General features: G+C 50.5%; 1 protein-coding gene across 5 annotated transcripts in view; it reads right to left on the reverse strand.

Annotated features, from left to right (window-relative positions):
* Positions 1-285: 285 nt before the first annotated feature.
* GASK1A (golgi associated kinase 1A) overlaps positions 286-25,748 on the reverse strand; it is a 77,173-nt gene continuing 51,710 nt past the window's right edge. For 3 of the 5 annotated variants that reach the window (XM_059939272.1, XM_059939271.1, XM_059939269.1), the window contains exons 2-5: positions 19,227-20,495; positions 3,337-3,459; positions 1,424-1,527; positions 286-805 (exon numbers count right to left, since the gene is read on the reverse strand). In XM_059939272.1, the coding sequence (XP_059795255.1) occupies positions 595-805; positions 1,424-1,527; positions 3,337-3,459; positions 19,227-20,450 (1,662 nt within the window). In that variant the 5' untranslated portion in view covers positions 20,451-20,495 and the 3' untranslated portion in view covers positions 286-594. Of the gene's footprint in view, positions 806-1,423; positions 1,528-3,336; positions 3,460-19,226; positions 20,496-22,314; positions 22,387-22,501; positions 22,600-25,748 lie in introns of those variants that run through there. The other 2 variants (XM_059939270.1, XM_059939273.1) reach the window with 2 other exon arrangements.

The following is a 25,748-nucleotide window of genomic DNA, read 5'->3' on the forward strand; positions in this document are numbered from 1 at the left end:
AAGGATTGAACATCTAAAGCCTATAAAGACAAAATGCTTAGTGCTTCATTTCTTGGACCTGAGTTCACTTTCAGCCACAGCAGTTCTGGGCCACAAGTACAACTCTGTGAAGATCCTTTATCAGGCTCATCTCATGTGTGCATGCGGGCATACACACATACCACACATGCACAACTACCTACACACCTCTACACACACACACACACACACACACACACACACAGAGTTGCCCAGCTCCGCATGTGCATGTGGAATGCATGACTTTACAGCACCTGGAGCAGTTCATAGAACATTCTTGTGTATTTATTGGTGCAAGGGAGTAAGCAGCCAGAGCTGAGCAGGCAGAAAAGAATGTGAAGAGACTGAAAACCCAACACCCACCACCTCCTCCACCATCCCAAGCAGATGACACGTCCTGTGGAATCCATGGTGCCCTCCTGATTTCTGGCTTTTCCCTTTTGTCTTCAAGACGGGTGAACCCAAGAAAATGTGGCCGTGAGGATGGGCACTTATCCACTCAGGTCATGTCGCGAGATGCCCCCCCCCTTCTTCCCCCTGCAGTGAGGTGAGAGTCCCGCCCAGACCGTGGGGGGCTTACGGGCCCTCGTCCCTGAAGAGTGTCAGGTTGTGCGTCCAGATGTAGCTCAGCAGGACCTGTCCTCGCCGCTCCAGGGTCTGGAGGACCCGCTGTAGGCCTTGTTGCCCGCCTTGGCTTTCCCAGAACACCGGGTCTGTCTGCAGTGACTTGAGCAGCATATTCTGTAGACACCCTGATGCGAGAACCTTCACGACAGACTCAGGAAACCTGGAGGAAGGTCCCCCAGTCCCATAACAGAAAGGAAGAGCAAAAGCCATCTCAGAGAGTTTCCGTGAAAGGCCAGGCCAGTCGGCCAGAACTTGCACAGCTCGGGACCCACAAAGCCAGCCCGCAAAGTCTCCGGGGCCACCTGCTAACCAGTTATCCAGGAACCCTTTCACCCGCTCTGCTGTGACAGCAGGCAGGGGATAGAGCTTTCGATGGGTCCCACCCCCCTGAGTGGGTGAATCCACTCTGCTGGCCCGGGTGAAGTGAGGAGGAGCCCTAGGAAGGCCCAGCCGCTGCAGGTGTGAGCAGGGAAGGTGGCTCCCAGGCTAGCTCCCTGCCAGGGAAGGGCCAGCCTGCCCACTCCCCAGCAGGGCAGCCCATGTTGTGCAGGGCCAGGAGGCCCTCTGGATACTGGGGAGGGGGCAGCCCATCATGGACTTGAAGGGCCTGCTGGCTGTATCCCCTCAGCTTTCCCAGGACTCCTCAGCCCCTTCTGAGGCTCATCCAGCAGCTTTTGCCTGATGGACTGTGGACTTCTCTGGAGCCACAGTTCAAGGTCTACAGCAGGGCCATCAAGCCTCAGCCCCTGAACCTCCACCCAACCGCTCTGACCCTCACCCGTCGATGCCCTCCAGCAGCCGGAAATTCAGCTTGTGCTCCGGGTGCTGAAGGTTGCCGGCGTTATCGATGTAGACCAGATGAGAGAGATCACTGCTCCGGACCTCAGGCAAGAACACGGACAGAGAGAGGAGAGTCAGGGAACAGCCTAGCCGGTGCCCCTGGACTCTGTTGGGGCTCAGCAGCTTGGGGGGCCCTGAGCTGTCAGTCCCACCGCCCACCCTGCTACTCGCCCAGATGGTCCCCTCGCACTGAGCAGTGAGCTCACCCCATGCCGCTGCCGTGCTTAGGGAATCCAGGCACCCTCTCAGCGAACCCTCCCAGCAACCTTGGGAGGTGGCCACTGATATCAGCTTCATTTTACAGAAACAGAGGCACAAAGAAGTAATTTGCATAAGCTCACACAGCTAATAAGTAGCTGGCTGGTTCAAACCTGGACCCGTAGGCACAAGCCACAGCACCTTCTGCAAAATTGCAAGGCAGAGGGACTGATTCCTGTTCTGGTGGCCGAAGGGGTGAGGAGCACGGGTGGGAATGGGAAGGGGCAGAGATAGCCCACCCAGGGGCTGAGGCTGCGGGATGTATCGCACACGTGCACCCTCACACACGCGTGCCCGCCCACGTGCCCCCTGTGCCCGTCCCGGGCGTTCCCCTGAGCATCACCGAGGACACAGGCACCCTCCATCCTCAGGGAGCACTGCCCATCCACTGTCCCCACAGCTTTAGGGCCTCCGAAAACTCTTCAAAACTAAAATCAGCAGCAGGGAATTCTTTAGCGCCTTAAAGCTCTGGTATGGTGGGAACAGGAGGCCATCTCTTCCGGCCCGCTACTCCCATCCCCATGCACACACTCCACTCCTACACGTTCGCCAAGATTCCCTGGTAGTTTCCCATAATTCTCTTCAGCAACCTGGGCTTCAATTATGAACTTTTGTCTTCAGGACCTCAGCTTCCCCTCTCTCTGCTTCTTCTACCTCTCACCCCCCTGCGCACACCAGGGATCATCTATTTCTGGAAACCCGATGACTCCTCCCTCCAAAAACTGCTATCGGGAAGGATCTGTGAGACAGCTGCCCACCAGGGGTAAAGGATGGCTATAAAAGCCCTTCCTCTCCCAGGCATATTTGCCTTTTACTGGGGAAGGAGAGAGGTGGCTCTGGGGCAGGGGAGGGAGAGTTCCCAACGCCCAGCAGCACCACGAGGCGGCCCTGGCCTGCGGGCTGGTGGGGCTGCCTGACGCTCAGCCCAGGGCAGCATCTGACGGCTACCCTCCAAAGCAGCTGGCCAAGGTGAGGCGGTGAGGACACCAGCCTCACTGGGGGAAGACAGAGCAGCCCTTCCCCGGGGTGGCACTTTGCTCCTCGTGCAGGAGAAGCGGCTGTTCTGCCCCACCAGCCTCTCACCGATGGCCTCGGCACATGGCTTCCCACCCTGGGCTGTAGTTTCCACAGGAGGCAGCACAGTGTTCCTCCAACAGCCCCAGCCTGTGGGCCATCAGGGGCCAGGAGAGCGCCCTGTCACTGCCACCAACCAGACATGCAGCTTGGGAAGCCCCCTTTTCCCCGCTCCAGGCCCCAATTTCCATATTTACTGGCACATTGAGGACGTCCTACTAGACACACAGTTATCACACTCTGCTTCCTGGAGCCTCAGGGCGTCCCCGGAGTCTTCAGGGCTCAGAGGAGTTAGTGACAACAGCTCCAGCCCACACCCCATACGTACCTAAACCACATCCCCAAAGCTCCACCTGTGTCAGTTCTATATATTAAGGCTTCCTGAAAACATTTAAAGGGTTCTGTTGCTGAAAAGAACAGGATTGGGACACCCCAAGGTCACGTGATCTCTGACACTTGCCAACAGCATCTGCTGATGGAGACAGGGAGACCTGAGTCTGGGGCGACCTGGGGACATACCAAGATGTGGACCAGCCGCAGCTCCCCCGGGTTCCGGCATTTCTCTCGGAGCCTCTCTTCCACACAGGGGTCCGAGGGCTCGGGCTCGAAGCCGCAGCAGTAGCGATCCAGGCGGTCGTGGACCTGTGGGGACACCGTCCTCTGAGGGCCCAGCACGTGGGCCGCCGGAGCCCCGGGGCCACAGGCTGGGGGCCGTCCTCAGGGATCTTGGCGCTGGTCAGCTCTGCTGCTGGCCTCCGGCTGTGATGGGACTTCTGCTTGCTCCTCAGCCAGCCTGCCCTGCACCAGGATTGCCTGCTCACACTGCGTGGATTTCCACCCAACATTCACTGCTTAGTCTTCTGCCACGGGACCTGAGCTCCAGCCTGGGGCTGACTGTCTGGTCTACCTGGGGAGACCCACACATGACCACTTTTTCTCTAACCAGCAAATGCTACATCAGGGATTCCTCCCTTTACAGAGATAAAAATCTTTTAATGACCATCCAGGCAGCTCCTGCCTCTAGGACAGTGCTTTCGCCCTGCAGGAGGCCTGAATCAAAGTCAGGAAGGAGAGCATTCCTGCTCCTGGCTCCTCTTACACTGGATGCCTAAAATAGGAGCGATGACGCTCCCTCAGAGATGATCATGACGTGATTTAATAAGAAATATGGTCTCTGTCCCTGGCTCCTGGCACAGAGCTCCTAAAACCCCTGCAATTTGCTCAGTGATATGAGTGTCTTTTGCTATTCATAATAAACCCTCTGACCATATCAGAGTTTAATAAGGTGACTCAGGGGAGCCCTTAGATAACTTCAGGCTGATTGCCAGATAGACATGTAGAGAGTAGAACTTTCAACCCTACCCTCCAACCTCTGGGAAGAGTAGGAGAGCTGGAAACTGGGTTATAAAAACTCTTGAACAGTGAGATTTGGGGAGCTTCCAGGTTGGAGAACACACCCACATGCCAGGAAGGTGATGCACCCCGACTCCATGCGGACATACAGGGTTGTATACTTGGGACCCTTCCAGACCTCACCCCATGTACCTCTTCAACTGACGGTTCACTTACATCCTTTGTAATAAACCAGTACACATAAGTAAAGTGTTTTCCTGAGTTCTATGAGCCATTCTAGCAAATTATTAAACATGAGGAGGGGGTCATGAGAACCCCCAATTTATAGCCAGTTGGTCAGAAATCCGGGTGGCCCAGGATTTGTGACTGGCGTCTGAATCAGCAGTCTTGTGGGAATGAGCCCTTCACTTGTGGGATCTGACATTGAGTCCAGGTGGATAGTGTCAGAATCAAATTGTACACCCAGTTGGAGTTGGAGAATTGGTGGGGTCAGAAGACATCACTCAGATGACCAGCACCACTGCCGCATCTCTATCTCACCCACTCCTCACAGCAGTCTTGCAATAGAAACATTATTGTCCCCATTTACACAGGGGGACACTGACCCCAGACTTGCCCAAGGTCATACATGTGAAAGCAGTACAGCTGGGATTTGAACCGAGGTCTGCCTGGCTTGAGCCCAGTGCCCTCTGTTATCCTGCCCTGCTTCCCTGAAGGTCAGGAAGGGTGAGCCAGTTAGAGGTCAAGTGGGGTCCCCATCATTACACTAGTCAAGGCTGGAGAAGAGCTTTCAAAACTGTGAAGGAGGAAGAGGAGGAACCAGAAGTCTCAGAGCCCATCATGCTCCTCCACGACAACAACTGAGGCAGCAGCAGGCATTGGGGCTGTCTGGATGGTCCACACCCATCTTCTGTGGCCGCTGTTCTGCCAACCCAAGCCGCAGACCTGATCCAGCTTTAGCCAGCACCACCATCGTGCCTCCCTCTGCCACATGCAGCCAATCCCCTCCACAAATGGCAGAGGGGACGGGGGCAGGGTTGGGGGGACGACACAACCTATAACCCCCAGGATGCGGCACTCATCAAAGCCGGGCCAGCCACCTCGCAGCCCACTCAGCCCCAGCTCAGCGCTGGCCGGAAAAGGTCTCCCTCCACTTCCATCTCCCTTTGTAGGAAACTCTCATATGTTCTGAAGAAATACAAAATTGATTTCCTTCTACACAAGCCAGAAAATAAGTATAGTTCCATTCACCAATCAACCTCACAAAACCAGAGTCCAGAAATGAGACAGTGTTAAACAGTCCCAACTACTGTCCCAAAGCTGGAGGACAGACCCAGCTTGGCCGGGGGCAAACGGCCAGAGTCCTGTCCAGGCAGCGAGCCCATGAATGAGCCCCCGGCGCACACAGTCACTGCTTTGGTCTCCCAGACTTTGGATAACAACAATTACAAGTAATAGAAAAGCCTGGCTCAAAAGGGCTTTAACCGTAGGGAAAATTAAGATCATCTACCGTAGGAAGTCTCGTGATAGGGCAGGCTGGGGGATTTAGCAGCTCCTACTGTCACGGTAAGGACTCGGGTTTCTTTCTGCTTCTCACTATACCCGCACAATGTTAAGGACATCCCTTTGTTGTCTCAGGAAGCCTGCAGGTGGCTGTTGTGGGTATGTTTTTCCTTCTTCATGTCTAGAGAGAAGGAGATAGAGACACAGGAAGGGAGGGAGGGAGGGGCGGGGAGGCGAGGAGAGAAAAGGAAGCTATCCCCCAACAATCATGGAATAGAAGTCCTTCCTTTCAGCCTGACTGGACCATATTTGGACACAGGATCAACCCTGGTCCAGTGGCAGCCAGGGGTGCACAGACCTCCGAGCCCAGGCATGGGGGGAAGGTGAATCACACCAGGGCTCTGTGCAGAAGGAACGGGAGCGATCAGCTGGGTCCACCGCAGCCCCAATATCCTCACTCAGGCTTGTAATAGAAGCGCTGACCGGAACAGGGCTGAGGACAGAGCCCTGCGGCATGGCCCAGAGACCTCCCAGCCCTCCAACTATTTTTAAATCCACCTGAAGCTAGTATCACACCCCCATATTTCTCCATATGGTCCTAGAACTTAGCGGGTGAGGGTGGTCCTCCTCCGTGCATTCACACACACGCCTTCCTCAGCAGGAGCCTTCTGAGGCTGCCCACACAGAGGTTTAGAACAGAGGTCGGCAAGCTTTTTCTATAAAGGGCCAGACAGTAAATTCTTTAGGCTTTGGAGGCCATACGGTCTCTGTCACGACTACCCACCTCTGCCTCTGTAGTGCATGTTGTACGTATTCTAGACAATATGCAAACAAATGGTCATAGCTATGTTCCAAAAAACCTTTATTTACATACACTGACATTTTAATTTCATATAATTTTTATATGTCACAAAATATTCTTCTTTTGATCTTTTCAACCACTTAAAAATGCTAGAACCATTCTTAGCTCATGGGCCATACAGAAACGCAGAGAGGGGAATTTGGCCTACAATCTGGGCCATGTCTGTCACCCTGGTTTGGAGCCCAGTAGATCTGGGGGTGAATCATGGCTCCACTGTGTCCTAACTCCATGACCTAAGGAAGTTAGTTAACCCCGCTACGCCTCAGTTTTCTCATCCACAAAGTGGGGCAGTGATACTCCCTCAGGACCTCACTGAGGACCACACAAGGTGATGATGTAAACAAAGCAAGGGTGGTTGTCCTGGAGGGCCCTGGAAGGGACAGGCCCAAAGGCCTGGAGGAATCTCAGGGGTTCCTCCCTCCAGAAGCCCCGGCCCCACCCCAGCTATAGGCCTGAGAACCAGAGTCTGAAATAAAGCAGCGTCATGACAATCTAGCCACTCTCTCCTACGTGCAGGCCTGGTTTCTGGAGTGCAGACAAATCTGTGAGATGGACACTACCTACCAAGTCCTCTTTGGCTGGGAGAATAAATGCCAGGACAGTTCTAGCAAGACTGAAATACAGTAACTGCTCTGGATTTCACGTGATGCCTGATGCACAGACAGCCAAACCCCCTTCCTCCTGCCAAACGCTCCCTGACCCTGTGCAGATTTCAACTCGCTGCAGCGTTGCAAGTTGAAATGCTGGAAGCTACAAGGAATAACAGCCCATACGATATAGGCGGCGCTGGCGTCCCCAAATCTACACCCATTTGAATGCTGAACAGGAAGGGGCTGGCCAGGCGCAGTTGCCAGTGTGATTAATTTGCCACGCTGTCTGGGAACTTTTTTCCACTGAAGAGAAATTCAGTTTAAACTGCAGTAGTCAAGCAGGACCAAGCTTAAGCTTCATTCCCAAATCGCTTCAGGATTTGATTGTTTTTCCCCTTTTTGAAAAAATGAGGAGTTACCAAGAAAAAATGATAATCCTTTGCAGTTTTGGTTTTCTGATGAACCTAGCAGAGTTGGACGATCGTGAAGTTTTTGTTTAATTCTAGTTAAACAGTCGTGAAGCCCTTACTCTGTGCTGGGTACCGCTCTGAGTGCTTTACCCATCACCACTCATTTAACCCCTCCCAGCAGCCAGGAGGCAGATACGGTTATTATCCCCATTTCAAAGATGAGGGAACTGAGTCACAGAGGCTAGTAACGTGCCTAGGGTCTCACAGAGCGAAAGTGGTGGCACCTAGGGACTTCCCTGGCAATCCAGTGGTTAAGACTCCATGCTTCCAACGCAGAGGGCGCAGGTTCGATCCCTGGTCAGGGAACTAAGATCCCACACACCACACTAAGACCCCACATGCCCACGCAGCCAAAAAAAAAGAAAGAAAGCGGTGGCGCCTAGACTCAGACCCAGGCAGTCTGGCTCTGACCACTGAGTCAGACTGGGTGGCAGGTACATGTTTTTTGGCACCAGAGAGTACAAGCTCCCCAATGCAAAGAAGAAGATGTGGTTCAACCTGATCCCCAGCACTTGTTTTGCACAACGAGACTCAGTTGAGGTTTTTTGAGTGAAAGGATGAATGAATGAAGCGCATGGCTGGCTGACAGCAGGAAGGATCTGGGGCTGGGGTCGGGGGGTGCTTCACATGAGGACTGATCACTGAAAGCCTGCCCGTCAGGTGAACCCTACATCCCTGCCCAGGATACCAACAACAGAAGGCTTCAGGGGGAGGCCTGGCTCTGGGGCCCCCAAACAGGACATCTGGTGGGACAAGACACTGCAGTCTGCCGAGAGGGACACCAGGCCCAGCTGTGGGGAGGGGAGGTCTGGGAGGAACCCAGCACAGGGCACGAGGGGTGGCCCGAGTCCTCTAACCCATCCACCAGGCTCCTGGGCCAAGACACGTTCCTCAGCCAGTGCCTGATCGGAGTCTGGTGGATTCCAGAAGAACTGCCTGCTGTCCCTGGTGGCCTTGCCCCCTCTGCAGGACCCTCCCCCCACCTGGGGACAGTCACAGGCCCAGGTTCTTCTGGATGGAAAGGGTGGCTCTTGGCCGGGCCAGCTCACTGCCAGATTGCCCCAGAGTGGCAGCACCTCTGTCCAAGGAGGGCAGCAGGCTGGTCCCGCACTGACTGGCTGCCTGTTAAAGAATTCATGAGGCTTTGGGGAGGTCAGGAGTTGGGGAGGAATGGGTTACTTGGCACTGACTCTTACTCTCCTCTGATGACCCCCTCTGCAGTGCTCCCCTTGTGTCTTGACAGAGGGCAACCTTCCCGGAGGCCCTGGGGAGGAACATCTGGATGCCTCATCTGCCCCAAGCCTGAGGCCAGAGGTCTCAGCACCAGCTCTGGATGTGGGTGAATAGACTGGCTGGTGGGCTTTGAGGAGATGGTCTGAGAAGAGCTAGACCTTATCTAAAAAGACGGCTGTAGATCACCCTACATTTTAAACATCAACACAAAACTCAGCAGCCGTGAAAAGATGAATCCACCACAGCAAAATAGGTTCCAATCAAGAAAACTGGGATGAGTCACCATGGGAACACCTTTCACAAAAAGTCCCCATATCAATACACTAGAGGGGGGAGTATTGTGAGCTCCTCCATGGACACTCAAAAGGCATTTGATATAATTTTTACATCTATTCCTGACAAGAAAAACTCTTAATAAAGCAAGAATAGCAAATAGTTCTTCAGTCAAAAGCCAGCATGATGTTTAATGGCAAAACACTAGAAATTGTCCCAAATAGAAACAAGTCAAGTCCATCATCCCATTAACTATTAACTACCATTAATCTAGAGGCACCACAATTGTAGTGAGGTAAGAAGAAAGAAAGAAGAGGCAATGAGAAGACAAAGTGCATTCATTACAGAAGAAATGATCGTATACTTGGAAAACCCAGGGGATAAACCAAGCCACTGTTAGAAGCAGTACGAGGTGGGCAAGAGGCCAGTAACCAACTGTGACACAAAAATAATAGCCTTCACACAGGCCAAGAGCTACGGGCCAGAACATATTGAGATAGGCTGGGACCTGGGACCCTTTACCAGAGTGCTTGCAATACAAAGAAACTATAAGGGACTAAAAATAACTGCACACAGGCTCAGTGGGGCAAATTATGAACAATAAGAGACAAAAAGGTCACAAACTAATTGCCACTTCTGAGGTGCCGGGAGCAAAAGCAGGGCCCCCGTGCACATGATCCCTGCACACAGCACCACCAAGGGGGTGTGCAGACCACCTAAGCTACGCCTCCTGTCCAACCCACCCATCCGCCCCCAGCCTCACCCCATTTAAGGGAACAGCTCGCCCTCACCTTGGGAAGTGAACAAGGGCACCTGTTTCTTGTTTTCGCTCCCGTGTGCCACAGCACGAGCTCCAATAAAGCCTTGCCTGAATTTCTCATCTGACTTCTTATCAATTTCTATTAATTTAGGTCTTCTGTCCATTTTTGGATTGGGTTGTTTGTTTTTTTGATATTGAGCTGCATGAGATGCTTGTATATTTTGGAGATTAACCCTTTGTCGGTTGCTTCGTTTGCAAATATTTTCTCCCATTCTGAAGGTTGTCTTTTCATTGTATATGTATAGCTGATTCACTTTATTATAAAGCAGAAACTAACACACCATTGTAAAGCAATTATACTCCAATAAAGATGTTAAAAAAATTTTTCTATTGATTAAAGAGTCCAAGAACCCAGGTCAGTAACAATATAATGGAAGGAAAGAGGCCATTTTCAGTGGTCACAAGAAGATGAAATAACAGTATCACCCCAACATGGAAGTGAAGATCGAGCTCAAGAAAACGTCAAGATGCTTCTGCGGAACAGGAATAAATGGAAAGACATAGCCTGTTCTTGGCTAGAATGACCCCGTATTTTAGGATGTAAATTCTCTCATTAGTCCATGCAAATTTAATTTGATTCCAGTAAAGTCCCAAAAGGACTTGGGAAGGCAAAGGAAGTAACAAGCTGGCTCTTAATTTCACAGAAGAATAGTATGCAAGAATATCAGAAAAATCTTAAAAAAGAGCAATGAGAAAGACCGAGCACTCCCAGTTATTAACTTAAAATATAAAGCATGATCATTAAAACAGTGTGATTCTGACACATAAATAGACAGACCCTTTACTGGAACAGAAGAGTCCAGAAATAGACTTTAGTACATATGGAAATCGGCTATATGATAAAGACAGCATTTCAAATTGGGGGAAAGAATGATTTTTCAACAAATGGTGCTGGGACATTTGGGTTGCCATCTGAAAAAAAAAAGTCATTGTTTTGCACCTGATCTCTTATTCCAGAATAAATTCCAGATGGATCAAAAATATATGTAAACACATGGGAGAATTTTTTAAATAACCCTGAAATGAGGATGGCCCTTTAAAACATAATACACTAACCTAGAAATCATAAAAGAAAAACCTGATAATGTAAACAACACTAAAAAAATTTTTAAATTTCTGCACGGCCGAAAGACTAGAAACAAAGTTTAATTGACAATGGAACCTGAGAGAAATATTACAATGCAATGAAAACAAAAGACTAATTTCCTTAATCTATATAAAGCTCTTAAAGTCATTAAGAAAGAGACCAGGGCTTCCCTGGTGGCGCAGTGGTTGAGAGTCTGCCTGCCAATGCAGGAGACACGGGTTCGAGCCCTGGTCTGGGAAGATCCCACATGCCGCGGAGCAACTGGGCCCGTGAGCCATAATTACTGAGCCTGCGTGTCTGGAGCCTGTGCTTCGCGACAAGAGAGGCCGTGATAGTGAGAGGCCCGCGCACTGCGATGAAGAGTGGCCCCCGCTTGCCACAGCTAGAGAAAGCCCTCGCACAGAAACAAAGACCCAACACAGCCATAAATAAATAAATTAAAAAAAAAAAAAAAATGCAAACCTTTAAAAAAAAAAAAAAAAGAAAGAGACCAACAATCCAACAGAAAATGGGGCAAAGGGTATGAACGATTAAAAAAAAAATCTAAAAAGAGGCAGGACGAGGGTGAGGCAGAAGAAAGTGCTTCTCGATGTCAGGGTCATGCACAGCGGGCTCAGCTCCTGAGACGGGCACTCTTAAGATGTTTGCGCCTGGGGCCCCTCCCTTGCCGCATGAACTCACTTTCTATTGCTGCATAACAAATGACCACGAGCTTAGTCACTTAAAAATGACTCATTGGGCTTCCCTGGTGGCGCAGTGGTTGAGAATCCGCCTGCCAATGCAGGGGACACGGGTTCGGGCCCTGGTCTGGGAAGATCCCACATGCCACGGAGCAACTAGGCCCGTGAGCCACAAATTACTGAGCCTGCGCGTCTGGAGCCTGTGCTCCGCAACAAGAGAGGCCGCAATAGTGAAAGGCCCGCGCACCGCGATGAAGAGTGGCCCCTGCTTGCCACAACTAGAGAAAGCCCTCGCACAGAAACGAAGACCCAACACAGCCATTAATTAATTAATTAATTAATTTTTTAAAAAATGACTCATTATCTCAGTTTCTGTGGGTCGGAAGTCCCTCCCGTTTCTGCCGGTTTCTCTGCCCAGGGTCTCAGGCTGAACTCAAGGCGGGGCTACATCTCTTTTGTAACTCAGGCTCCCCTCCCGGGCTCAGTCTGATTGTTGGCAGAAACCATTCCTCGTGGTTGTAAGACTATGTTCCCCGAGATCTCAGGGTCCTTCCAGAGGCCGCCCCTCCCCATAGGCAGTTCATAGCGAGGCTGTTTACTTTCTTCCTCGAGGCCCTCAGGAAAATCTCTCTGATGCTTCATCTTTGAAAGACTCTCCTGATTGGCTCAGGCCCACCCAGGAGAATCTCCCTTTTGATTAACTCAAAGTTAACTGATTAGTAACCTCAACAATATTGTAATAACTTTGTATGGTGACAGATGGAAACTAGACTTATCTTGGTGATCATTTTGTAATGTACAGAAATATCAAATCACTATGCTGTGCACCTGGAACTAACATAGTGTTGTAGGTCAATTATACTTCAATTTTAAAAAAACACCCAAAGTTAACTGATTGATAACCTAATCACTGAAAAGATATTCCATCTATTCACAGGTCTCATTGCTACTCAAGGACAGGAGTTAACGCTAAGGGGGGTGGTTATCTTGGAGACCATCTTAGAATTCTGCCCATCACACCTCACCCTAGTCGAGGTCCTGCTTTTAAATATATGTAAAGATGCTTGATGTCGCCCTTTAAACACCCTTGTCCGGGCGGGCTGTTTCACCCCTCCATCGTTGGCTGCACCATCTGTGCAGGGGGGGAGGAGTGCAGCACCCATCTCTTGGGTCTGTTGTAGGACTTGAAGGAGCTCATGTGTGGGCACTCCATAAACGGTAGCTACTATTATACTTCATGTCACCGGCTGGAAGCCTGAGAGGTCGGCAGTGGTCACGGATCTGGGCTCCTCTCTAATTGCCACAACACCTGATGTTCCAGGGAGCCCAAGCCAGAGGAGATGCCATGAACCATAGACTTGAACTCAAAATAAGGAACACACACAGGATCACAAATGACTGAACCCAGCTCCCCAGGAAGGAAATGGGCCAGCCTTACCCAGAAGAGACCTAGAAGAAATGACTTTTCCAGAGTCAGTTAAGTCAGCAAAGAGGGCAAGGGTATGCCCTCTATGGCCAAACCGCACTAGATTCGATCCCAGCTCCAACACTTAAGGCCTCGTGACTGTGGGCAAGTTCCTTAGCCCTTCTAAACCTGCTTCCTCACCTGTGGAAAGGAGCTAAAAATACTGTGCACCCCCTAGGGCTGTTATGCATCAACACATGCTAAGTGCCGGCACAGGACCTGATGTGGAGGACGTCAGGCAGCATTTTATGCTGTCATCTGTTCTGGATGAATAAGTTAATTATGTGCCAGAGGCAAGGGCTGGACAAATGACTCTCACATTGTTTTCTGCCTCTAAGATTCTCTACCAGACCCGAAAAGAAATGGAGAAGCCCTTGGGATTCTTTTCAGTCTAGAGGAAGGAGTGGTATTTCAGGAAGCAGAACACAGCAGCACCTAGATAGGAATTCATACAGAGACCCTGGATTCATTCATTGATTTGTTCATCCATTCATCCACTCATTTACTCATTCAACAAGTGCTTATCTAGGACCAAACCAAGAGCTTGGCCCTGTGCTAGGTGCTGGGGATGTGGTAGTGAACAAAACACAGAGACAGAAATGAACAAATAAATAAAATAAAACTTACATACTGTGCTGGGAGTCAGAAAGGAAACAGATAGGATAGCACGAAGGAGAAAGAGGATAACAACGGGGAAGTAGAGTCAGGAGAGCTGAGGCCCCGGGGAGGAGGAGTCGGAGGCACGTCGGAGCTAGAGGCCCTTGCACCTGAAGAAACCGACCGAGGTCACGTGCCAAGAGGCGGGGCTAGAGACAGCAGACAGGGCTGGATCACGTGGGTCCTTGCAGAACCTGATACCGAGGGCGTTGAGATGCTTTGCCTTATCGTAACAAGGAAGTAACACACTCTGATTTACAATCGTAAAAGAGGTATGTTCTCTACCTGACCAGTTGTCTGTGAACTTCAGAGGTCTCCCTCCAACTTCCAGCTGCTGTAAGCTTTGCCCAGGGGCTTTCTCCAAATGCCAGGGAATTAACACCTCCAGGAACAGCCCTCAACCAAAGACCAAGGGGAGATTTGGCCATAAATACCTCGCATCCCTCACCTCTTCGTGGGCTAACTCTGAACGTGTATTTTATACCATTTCTCAGACTTTTCCTGTGGAACTAAACCCCAGTCGCCCACAGTGGTGACCTGCTTGTTGACATGCCCTTTGTTGGCTGCCTTCCCTCCATCTCACTTTCCTCTTCCCTACAGGTGTTTCCTGGGGTCCCCTTGCAGATGAACCACCACAGTGGAATCCTGGTCTCAGGGTCTGCCTGGGGGAAATGAAATCAAGACATCACTCCGGCTTCTGTAAGGAGACTGGATTGGAGGGGGACATAAGCGGAGGCAGGGAGACAAGTCCAGGTAAGAAAAGATGGCGGCCTGGACCAGGTTGGTGGGAGCCGAGGCTTTCTGGTGTCTGGACTTTCCAGAACATGAAGGCCCTTCATAAGCAGAAGCTGCAGAATGACTTCCGTGAGCGAACATGACTCTCTCACAGGCTGTCCGAGTTCTCCACAGCTTCTCACCCAGTCGAGCCAAGCACGTGCCCTCTAAGAGGAAGCAGGGCGTGAGAAAAGAAGCCTGTCTAAAAGGGAAAAATGCAAATGTGCCCAACCCCCCAGCACTTCCTTCTCTCCCTCTGGCCTCTGGGTAGAAGGCCCTCTTGGGTCCAGGCACGACAGCCCTTGGGTTGGATTTGGCTTACGGAGGATGTGATGGTCATAGCTCCTCCCAAACGCGGTTGGCTGTGCCACCTTCACCGTCCCAAGAGGAGGAGGACTTTGTGTCTCTCACCAGAGTGCATGCAACTCTGGCAGCAAGTAGCCCTGGCAGGAAGGCGAGTAGAGCTCTTTGAGCCCCTTCCCCCCAGCAACACACATACACACTCTCCCACCCATTGTGTCCAGCGAGTACAACCAGTTTCTCACTGACCGTCTCTCTTGGTCTTACTTCTCCCGAAGACACAGCCCAGGGTGGGATGGGAAGGCACCCACTCACTATCAGTCCTTTATCTTTCTTAGAGAAACCAGTTTATTAATCAAGAACACCATCCTGGTCACACCGGCCTGCTGAAACTTGGTTTTGACTTATCATTCACTGGGAGCAGCAGATGCTATCGGTACCCACCCCCGCTCCTTGGCACTCACCACTCCTGTGCATACTGATGGCTTTCTACCGCAAGTGCCTGCAGCTCTCTGCCTTTGCCCCTTTCTGGCTGCAGGAGCATGGACCAGTCTAGAGGTTCCAGGAAGTCAATGCCCTCAGGAGCAGTCTCAACCAGTGATGGCTGGGAGTTAGTGGGTGAACAGCCCAGCTTCTTTGGCCCTTGGGTGGGACGATTTGAGGCGTTTTCTACATACTCCCCCAAAGGTCTCAGCGGGATGGAGCCCCAGCTGCCCACAGCAGTGTCTGGGCACCACATGGAGAGTATGTGGGTTGATGTGAATGGTGTGCACATATGTGGCTATAGCATGTATGTGGCTATGTTCATGTGTAAGTTCATGTACAGTGTGTGTTCATGTACAGTGTGTGTTTTGGGGGTGTGTGTGACTGATTTGACTATTGTCTAACAAAGTATTTGCTCCTGTCCCCCTTCTACTCTGAACAGAGTGTACTTCCCTTCCCTGACATTGGGCTTGGCCATTGACTTAACTTTAGCCAAGGGAATATTAGCAGAAGTGACATCAGCAGAGGCCTTAAGTGTGCTTCTGCAGTTTGGTTGAGCCCTTGGGCTTCTTCCACTCCCCATTAGAAGGATTGCCCCAGGTGGTGCTGCCTCTTCAGCCTGGGCTCCAGAATGAGAAACGACAAGCAGACCTGAACCCACAGCTTGGGGCCAAGCTCAGCTGAGCCCAGCTGACCCACAGACCCTGGAGCAAGAAATCAAGAGCTGGTGTCTCAAGCCATTGAGTTTTGGAGAGGTTTGTTACATGGCATTATTTCAGCAATCACTAATGCAGAGTGTTATGGGGGATTTGCAAAGTACCGGGTATGGTTTGTGGGGTACAAGGAATGTGTCTGAGTACAGTGTTTGTGTATTTTGTGTCTGGGCAAATGTTATGTTGTGATACATAAACACAGAATAACAAGGGTTTAGATTGGATGAGACAAAACAGACGAGCAAGCAAACTGCAGAGTGGGCTGCGTGTGGTATTTGTACCTGGCTTCTGGTCAGAAGGGACCTCAGGTTCCTGGGCTGGGAAACCCACAGCCCCACCTCTCTCCAACTTGCCCGTGGTTTCTAGGAAGGTGGCATCCTCCAGACAGGGGTGTTTGACTTGCCTGGTGTTCAGCAAACCCAGGAAGAGGTGGCACGAGGCCAGCCAAGTTGCGTCTGACCACACACCCAACCTGCGTGTGCTTTGGCTGTTGAACCTTCCACCCCCATGGCAGGGCTTGGCAGCTGGGGAAGGCTCCACACCACAGCCTCCAAAGACGGACAGAGGGGCTCTGTGTGGGCAGAAAGCTGCTGCGTGCACATCAGCTGGACTGGGGCTTTGCAAGGAGGGGCCTCCGAGCTCAAAGCCCCGGGGCATCCCTGCAAGCACCCCCTTTTCCTGCCCTCATTCATGGTTAGATGAAGAGGACTCTGTGAGTAAGTGGGTAAGCTCTGGAGTCAGACCGTCCAGGCTGTGTGTCAGCTCCACTAGCCATGGCCTTGGGCAAGTAACTTAACCTCTCTAGGCCTCAACTGTTCAACTTTAAAATAGGGAGAAATGTAGTATCTCTCTAGTAAGGTTACCATGAGGATTGGATGAGTTAATTCCTGTAAAGTGTTGGAGACAGTGCCTGTTTATTATTGAGCTTGGGCCACCCACCAGGCGCTGTATGAAGTGCATTACGTGAATGATCTTGCATGCAGAAACCACACAAGGTCAGTGTTATCATCTGATGGAAGCCGGGCGCCCCCAGAGACAGACCCTGAGACAAGAATTCAAAGCAAAACCAGTTTATCTGTGAGCTAATTCAAAAACACAAGCAAGGAGTAGGGAAGGGAGACAGGGAGGGCCAGCAATGACCATTGTGGGTTAACTAGGGCTCGGTCCTGGTAGGGGACTGAGAGACATATGGAATACGCACCACAGAGCTACGCCAGTCAGGGAGCCGGGGCTTTTACACACCAGCTCCCATCAGTCACAGGAGGGCAGCTCCTGGAGGGAGCATGACCAGCTCTCCCAGTTTGCCTAGGACTGTAAGTCTGTGGTCTGGGAAACCCCTCCATCCCAGGCTAGATGGCAGGTCACACTGTCTGGAGGGCATTAATTCCCAGTCCTCAGCCTGTCACACCCTGGGCAGAGCAAGCCCGAAGATGCAGGTGCTGGCAATTCAGGGCTACCAGGTGCCCAAGGGCATACGGCTGGGACACCCAGTCCCATTTAGAGGTGAGAGAAGTGAAGCTCAGAGAGGCAAACTAATCTTCTCAGTATCACACAGTGGCAAGTGGCCTGTGGGCAGGGGGTTCAAACCCAGGTCTGCCTGATGCCAAAGCCCATGCCAAGCACCAGGGCCCACACTCCTCCCTCCACAAGGGCAGCCACGAGACAAGGACTAGAGCAGCTGCGAGTATCGTGGGAGCCCAGCTAGTCCGGTGACTGGAGACAAACATCCACAGGCAGACAGGTAACATCCAAGCGTTTGGGGGTGGGTGTTAGACAGTTAAGAGGTGTGGTCTTCGGCCAAAAGGAGAGTCTGGCAGCCGTTAAAGGGGGCAGCAGCTACTCAGCTCAGGAGGATTCCTGCCACATGGCAATGAAGGCCCCATGTTACTAAACCATCCAATGTTTCAAAGGAAGGGGGATTTTCATGAGAAATCTCCAAAGTATTAAATGTGGTCTGAGAATTTTCTAAAACACATTTCGAACCAACCTTATATGGACCAAAGAGGGTGCATCAGTCCCTGGCTACCTGGTTGTGGCACTGAACTTGTTCGGTGGTGCGTCCACTCACCCCAGTAGGTAAATTTAGGGCTAGTATTGATCTCTTTCCTCAACAGGGGTCCCTACAGAAATGGGGGCTGGCTTGGTGTGCATTTAGCACACATATCCACCTGCTTTGCACTCTAATCGTTTTTTGTCTTTCCTTCTAGCCACATTTCCCCACTCGTGTCTCCACGGCTGACATCCAGCTCACAGGTCCCGGAACAGCCACACTGGCTGTTCACAGGTCACTTAGTAAATAGCTAATGCCTGCAGTCCCCCTGTTAACCGCTGGGCCCTGACCGCCAACCCCTTCTCCAGGACCCCCGAAAACTCCAGGGTTAACTCCTGGCCCAGCAGGCACCTCAGCTGGCCCTGTGGCTTCCTTCTCATTCTTCAGGGCCCAAGCTGGACCAGTATCATCCCTTTATCTCTCCCCTCTCCCATTCTGTCTCTCCTCCACCTCGACTTTCTTTTTCGAATTATGCAACCATCTTGAATCCTTCTTAATTCAAGGATAAAACATTACAAACAGTAGCGTGCTGATAAATGTTTAACAACCAGCTCTCAGGGAATAGGGAGGAGTCCTGATTTGTAGCATTTGCCGATTCCCTTGGTGTAAATACTCCTACGCTGGCCAATTTCAAGCTACCAACATGGATGAATGTGGAGCTAGCAAGAGATATGCAGTAACTCAGCATTATGTAGTATTTACTAGGTAGATGCAAAAAACCTCAAGAGCTCAGATAATAGTACAATGTAAAATAATTATGAAGTAATGAGTTCGGAGTATTTATTACCTTTGTTTCTAATATAACTTATTATATTGTGAGCTTATATAATGTAAATTTTAACAACGCCTGTGTTTCACAGCCAGGTCATAAAATTCCTGAAATTCTTGTGAGCCGACATGAGCTCGTTCCAGCACACCACTGGATGAATGAACTCAGAGGCAGAAAAACAACAAAAACGGGTGCTTGGTGATCAAAAGGCAAGGACTAGGGGGAAAGTCACCGTCCATCCTCAGGTGGACAATTCCGGCATCTCAATTCACCTCAAATCCCCTACCTCCACTGCTCCCCACCCCCGCCCCACCTGGACCCACTTACCTGCAGCAGGAAGTCGAAGAGTGCCAGGCGTGCCCACTCGGCATGGTGGATGCCCAGGCATGGGGCCTGGTCCGGCTGGCTGCAGTCACGTGCCAGCAGGGCCTGGTACTGCAGCCAGCCCAAGGCCAGCGAGTTCTGGTCGTCATCTGGATCACCCAGGTGCTGCACGTCGGGTGCCCACCAGATGACGGGCCTTGCGCCACCGTCCGTGTAGCGGTAGGGCAGCAGGGGGCTGTGGAAGCGCCTGGCCACGGCAGGTAGGCTCCGGCGCAGCCCCAGCACACGGTCCACGTGGAAGGCCAGGACCTCAGACAGGTCCCCAGGCCTCTTGATCAGGCCACAGAGCCCCTGGGAGCAGAGGTGGCTGAGCCCCGGAGACAGGTCCTGAAGGGCACCCTTGGCGGAGAAGCCAACCTGCAGCACCTGCCCGTGGCCAGGGACCCTGGCTTTGCCCACCACCTGCCCCTGCGCCAGCAGCTGGAGGGTCTGCACATCCTGCTCTGTGAGCCACGGGGGCACCTGCTCGCTGGTCCTCAAGCCACTCGACAGCCTGGGGGTCTCAGCGTCACACCACACAGATCCGTGCAGCTCCCCAACAGAGCCAGGCCACTGATGAGCCCCCGTGGCCGGGGCGGGACCCCCTGCTTGTCGTCCACCAGTCAAGGCTCTGTTCCTCACTCCTGGCAGATCCCCGCCTTCTGCTGGATGAGGCCGGAGGGTCGGTCCAGCAGTAGCTCTCCAAGTCTGTAATGCTGCCATGTTGTGTCCTGCGAGGGGGCCATATGGGGTGCCCGTCTCACTCTGTGCCTCCCAGAGGGGACCACTGTGCCAGGGGAGGTCCAGGTCTTTGGCTCCTGGACCCCTGACCTCATCTTCCCTCAGGAGCACCAGATGCTGGGTACTGAGTCTCAAATCTCCTGGAGGCGCCAAAGTAATGCCCCTCTTGACCCTCCCTGGACGCCTGCTGTCCACGCTCCCTCCGTGGCCTTGCTCCTCAGCACACACCAGGATGGAGCTCCCAGGCAAGGCCCAGCCTCTCCGGAACCTCAAGTTTCTTGCCCGCTGCCTCCAGCCGGAGCTCAGAGCCTGCCTGCTCTGGGGGGCAGGGGCACCAGTTACCCGCTGGGGCTCCATGGGACCAGGGTCTGGGCTGGTGGCTGGGTGCTGCGGAGGGAAGCGGGTGACAGCCACCACAGACAGAGCCATTAAGAGACAGAATGCCATCACCAGCCGCCTCTTGCCACGCAGCTTTCTCCAGAGCCAAGATGCCTGGGGGACGGGGTAGAAAAAGAAAGCTTAAGACCTGCGAAAACATCAGCCCTAACCCACAAAACAACAGGACGGTGGATGAAGGAACATCTTGGGTGAACGAAGCGGGAAAAGAGCAGAGCCAGGTGGAGTAGCACCTAGCTGTCCTCAAGAGAGGCATGGGAGCCGCCAACTGCGCTCCTGCTTCAAAGCTCAGCCTGCTCTGTCTCCGGGACAGCGCTGGCCGATGCCTGCAGGCACATTAGGCTTCCCCTCTCTGAATAAACTGCCATTATGACTCTAGTCACCAAGCACACTAAGAGCCTTTCCCCATCTTCCCCCAGCACTAAGTGCGGCCCCTGTCGTTTCCATCTCCGCGTGATCCCACTCTGCGGACCTGCAGTCGTCTCCCACAAGCACGCTCTTCCCTTTTCCGGGGCACACGGCCGCCCAGCTACAGATGACCTTGTCCGACCTCCCTAGCAGCCAAGTGTGGCCCTGGGACTAAGTCGTTGCCTGTGGCCCAAAGCAGCCAAAAGGCGGTTGGCTGCCCCGGCTTTCCCCTCTCTGGGCACACAGGTGTGGCAGTGCCAGCTCCACACGTCTTGGCAAGGACACACCCTGGGGCAGTGAGTTTTCAGCATGCGATCTCTGCACCAGCAGCATAAGCATCACCCGGAAACTTGTCGGAAATGCAAATTCGCAGGTCCTACCCCGGAACCGCTAGATCAGAAACGGGCGCAGCAACCTGTGTTTTAACAAGTTCTCCGGGTGATTCTGATGCTTGGGGACCGTGGAGCCACCAGAAGGAAGGAGCTTGCATGACCCCATGGGAGCAGAACTGGCAAAAGCCGTTTAAGCCACTGTATTTTGGAGCCCCCCTAACTGTGAGCCTGAGGCACCATCTCCATCCCCTACAACACCCCAGCAGCTACATCAGTCCAGGCACCCTGACCCCTGACCAAAGCTGATGGGGCCATCCTGGACCCTGATCTACACTGGGCCAAATAGCTCCTCAGCCCCAACCTTGCCCCGGGAACAAAGGCTTGTGACAAGTCAGCAAGGTTGGCTTGCTCTGCTCGTGAACTTGAGATCAGGGGCACACGGCTGCCCAGCTAACGATGACAGCAGCGGCCATATGCTATTGAGAGCCAGTCTGCAGGGAGAGAGAAGAAACAGCTGCAAACCAGAAACCCAAACAGGAGCGAGCACCTGCCCAGCTTCCTGAAGCTTCTGGTTCCAGACCTGACCTGGCCCAGCTCTCTGTTCTTCTTTCACTGGGTGGATTTAGCCCATTTCCATTACCTGAGATTCCATACACGTTTAGTCTTTGTTCTGTCATAATATTTTATGGTATATTTTTTGTATTTATAATTTTTGAAGTCTTTTCACTATGTTTTCAGTTATGTTTACTTTGTTTTGTGGTGTATATTTCTTATAACATTTAGGAAATTTTGATTTGGATCCTAATGATTACCTTTATGATTATATGCCCTTAAATGTCTAGTTCTTTAAACAGCAGCTCTTAAACCCTAGTAAGAATAATCATAAAATTATTTCCTTTTCCCCCATTCCCTACCATTCTTTTGCTATCCAATTTTAATCACTAGTATTATCTTTTTTAATGTTTGCCTTTGTACAATTAAAAATGCTTACGTTTCTACTATATTTTGTCAGCTTTAAATGATATTCTTTGGTCCCCAGCTATTATTCACAAACAGCATGTTTATTCTTTCTCCCACTTTTCCCTCATTCACCTTCCAAAGTTTTCTATTTGTGTCATTTCTATATTGTTAGGATATAAAACATGTCCCTTCTACTCTATTACTCCAATACTCACATTTTTTCGGTCTTAGTTCTTCAGTTAAATATATTCTTTGCATACGCCTGTCCCCTTTTGCCCTAGTTTTCCATTATTTCTTGGTTGACTGAAGTTAAAACTCCATAATTTTCTCAAGAAGTACTCATGGGTGTAATAGTCTCTGGGTTCTTGCATGTTCAAAACTATTTTTCTATAGCATTCATACCTGAAAGAAAGTTTGGCGAGATATACGATACTGCTCACAGTTTCTTTCTTGGAATAGCTTGTAGGTTCTGCTCCACAGTTTTCTAACATCAAATGGTGCTGTGGAGAAATCTAAGATGAGACTGGCTTTTTACCCTGCCTCGGAGCCCTAAGAATCCTTTCTTTTTCTTCCCTTTTTTTTTTCATTTTTTCCCCAGTTTTACTGAGGTATAATTGACAAATAAAATTGTGTATATTTAAATTATTAAACATGATGATTTATGTATAGATTGTGAAATGATTACCACAATCAAGTTAGTTAACTCATCCATCACCTCACACAGAACTTTTTTTGTGTGTAGTGAGAATGTTTAAGATATACTCTCTTTGCAAATTTCAAGTATACAATACTAGCTAGTCACCATGCTGTACATTAGATCCTCAGATCTTATTCATTTTATAGCTGAAAGTCTTTTTTTTTTTTTTAGATTCTACATACAAGTGATACTATACAGTATTTGTCTTTCTCTGTCTGGATTATTTCAGTTAGCATAATGTCCTCCAGGTTTATCCACGTTGTTGCAAATGGCAGGATTTCCTTCTTTTTTATGGCTCAGTAATATTGCATTGTATACATGTATGCATTTTCTGTATCCATTCATCCATCGAAGGACATGTAGGTTATTTCCATGTCTGGGCTATTGTGCATAATGCTGCAATGAACATGGGAGTGCAGATATCTCTTCAAGATTTCTTTTCCTTCAGATAAATCCTCAGAAGGTCTCCTCCAATTTCTGTTTGGGGTTCCAGGGGCCCCCTCTCTATAGAGTATGCTTTTTGTGCCCTGTGTTATGTTCCCCTGGGCCCCCGACTGATTCCAGCTGCCCTCACAGTGGACAATCCCCCCACCTCAAGCCCCGGAACCATTCCCTGCTTTCTTGCCCACTCTCAGGGAGGCACAGAGGAAATTAACACCTTTGGGGACAACCCTCAACACATAGGTGACAAAAGTCAGTGGGTAAATAAATGCCCAGCCTCCATCCTTCAAAGGGACAATTCTGAGAGGCATTCTATATAATGCCACAGGATATGCCCAGTGGGACTGAGCCTCTTTTCTATAAAACAGATGATCTTTGTCTCCCCCTAAGATGCCTTTAGCTGATGATCCTTTTGAAGTGAGAGTCTAACTTTTTGCCTTTATTAGATATATTTTAATATGATCTTTATTACTATTTAACACACACACATATGTGTAATACATGCATAGATAAGCACTGTGAAAAACCCAGATAACACAGTTGGTCCTCCATAATCATGGGTTCCACATCCCCAGATTCAACCAACTGCAGATCCCATTATTGATGTTAACTTTTCAATTGTATATGAGTTATTATCTCCTTTAATCCTCACAACAATGTAGGGAAATGGGAATTATTCCATTTCCTATTTTACAGATGAGAAAACTGAAAGGTCCAGAGTGCTAATTTGCCCAGAGTCAAACAGCTGGCAAGAATACCAGTATTTTTAATTAAAACTAAAAGTAGAAATGGCCATGGACAAAGAAGTCTGTTTGGTTTTGTTTTTTCCTTCTACAATAAAAAGAAAACTATGTTTTCAAGTTGGATTCATAATCTGGATTCTCAAAGTTCCGGATACCACTAGGGAAAAATAAATCATCTTTTAAAAACGTTTCAAGAAGACAGACTGTTTTGATCCTTCTCTAGGCCTCACTTGGCTTCAGACAACCTGGGGAAAGTTGGCAATTGTGCAGTTGTGCAGAGAGAAAGGTTCAAAACGGCCATGAGCAGATGTCCCTGTAGGGCCACACAAGCAAAGCTTTTGGGAAAAGAAAAGCTGCTTTGATTGAACTGTAAAAACATCCTCTGGAGAGAAATATTCAGCTGAATAATAAAGAGAACTTTAGAGAAAGTAGTAAAGAATGATGCACAATGTACTAGAAAGTTTGCTGGTGGAACCCAACTGACCCCACTGCTACACACTGGCCAGTGGAACCCGCCCCCAATTCTCCCATCCAAAACACACGCACTGTCTCTTGCGACGCTGGCGGCAGTAGGGAAAGGAGAATGGTGTCTGGTTCTACAGTTGCTCTGTTTCTCCTCCCTCCTCAAATCTCACCTCCCACCCTTTCACCAAGACTCCCCCCCTTAACTTCTCAGAGAAGATGCCCACTGGACCAGCAGGCACATCCGCTCACAGCTGCAGAGGAATCGGGGTGAAAAAAGAGAGTAGCCAGAAAAACTTTGGGGAAGACACATTTGAGTTTTAGATTAGCTTGTGCCCTTCTGGGTTGAGTTACAATGGGTGAGATACACAACCACTCTGCCCCATTTCCTCAGTTATAAAATGGGGGAGAATGAGATAAGTCCTCCCTCCAAAGACTGGCATGAGAAAAAAGTGAGTCAAAATATAGAAAGGACCCACTACATAGTTTGGTACATTTACATGGTGGGATCAGGGTTTCTGTCCCCACTTTCCGAACTCCCTCTATTTTTCTGGGATCGGAAAAATTTCCACCACCACCCCTTCCTGAGTTTTGGCATATTGCAATGGGGACATTTGGGAGTACAGCTCAAGGCAGAGACAGAAAGAGAAACTCTTTCATCATAAAACCACAAGCATAAATTAGGAGGAGGCCACCTGGGCAGTGAGAAGGATCTTGCCCTGCAGAGGCTCCATCCAAAGATAATCCAGGATGGAACAGGAAGGAATCACTTGGCTTAAAAGTATATGGGAGGGCTTCCCTGGTGGCACAGTGGTTAAGAATCTGCCTGCCAATGCAGGGGACACGGGTTCGAGCCCTGGTCCAGGAAGATCCCACATGCTGTGGAGCAATTAAGCCCATGCGCCACAACTACTGAGCTTGTGCTCTAGAGCCCTCGAGCCACAACTACTGAGCCTGCGTGCCACAACTACTGAAGCCTGCGCACTTAGAGCCCACGCTCCGCAACAAGAGAAGCCACCGCAATGAGAAGCCCGTGCACTGCAACGAAGAGTAGCCCCCGCTCGCTGCAACTAGAGAAAGCCCGCGCGCAGCAACGAAGACCCAGTGCAGCCAAAAATAAATAAATTAAAATTTTAAAAAAAAGTATATGGGAAGTTGAGGAGAGAAAGGGTGGGAACCAAGAAGGATGTATGCACAAGGCCTAAAAGGAAACGACTGAGATTTTGGTTTCCCTAACAACTGTAGGAAGGGGACCCAGGAGATTAGTAAAGAGCCCGGTCCACTGAGAAGCTGCGGGCTGTGCTGG

The sequence above is a fragment of the Balaenoptera ricei genome, chromosome 11 (assembly GCF_028023285.1).
Source record: "Balaenoptera ricei isolate mBalRic1 chromosome 11, mBalRic1.hap2, whole genome shotgun sequence".
Classification (NCBI taxonomy): Eukaryota; Metazoa; Chordata; class Mammalia; order Artiodactyla; family Balaenopteridae; genus Balaenoptera; species Balaenoptera ricei.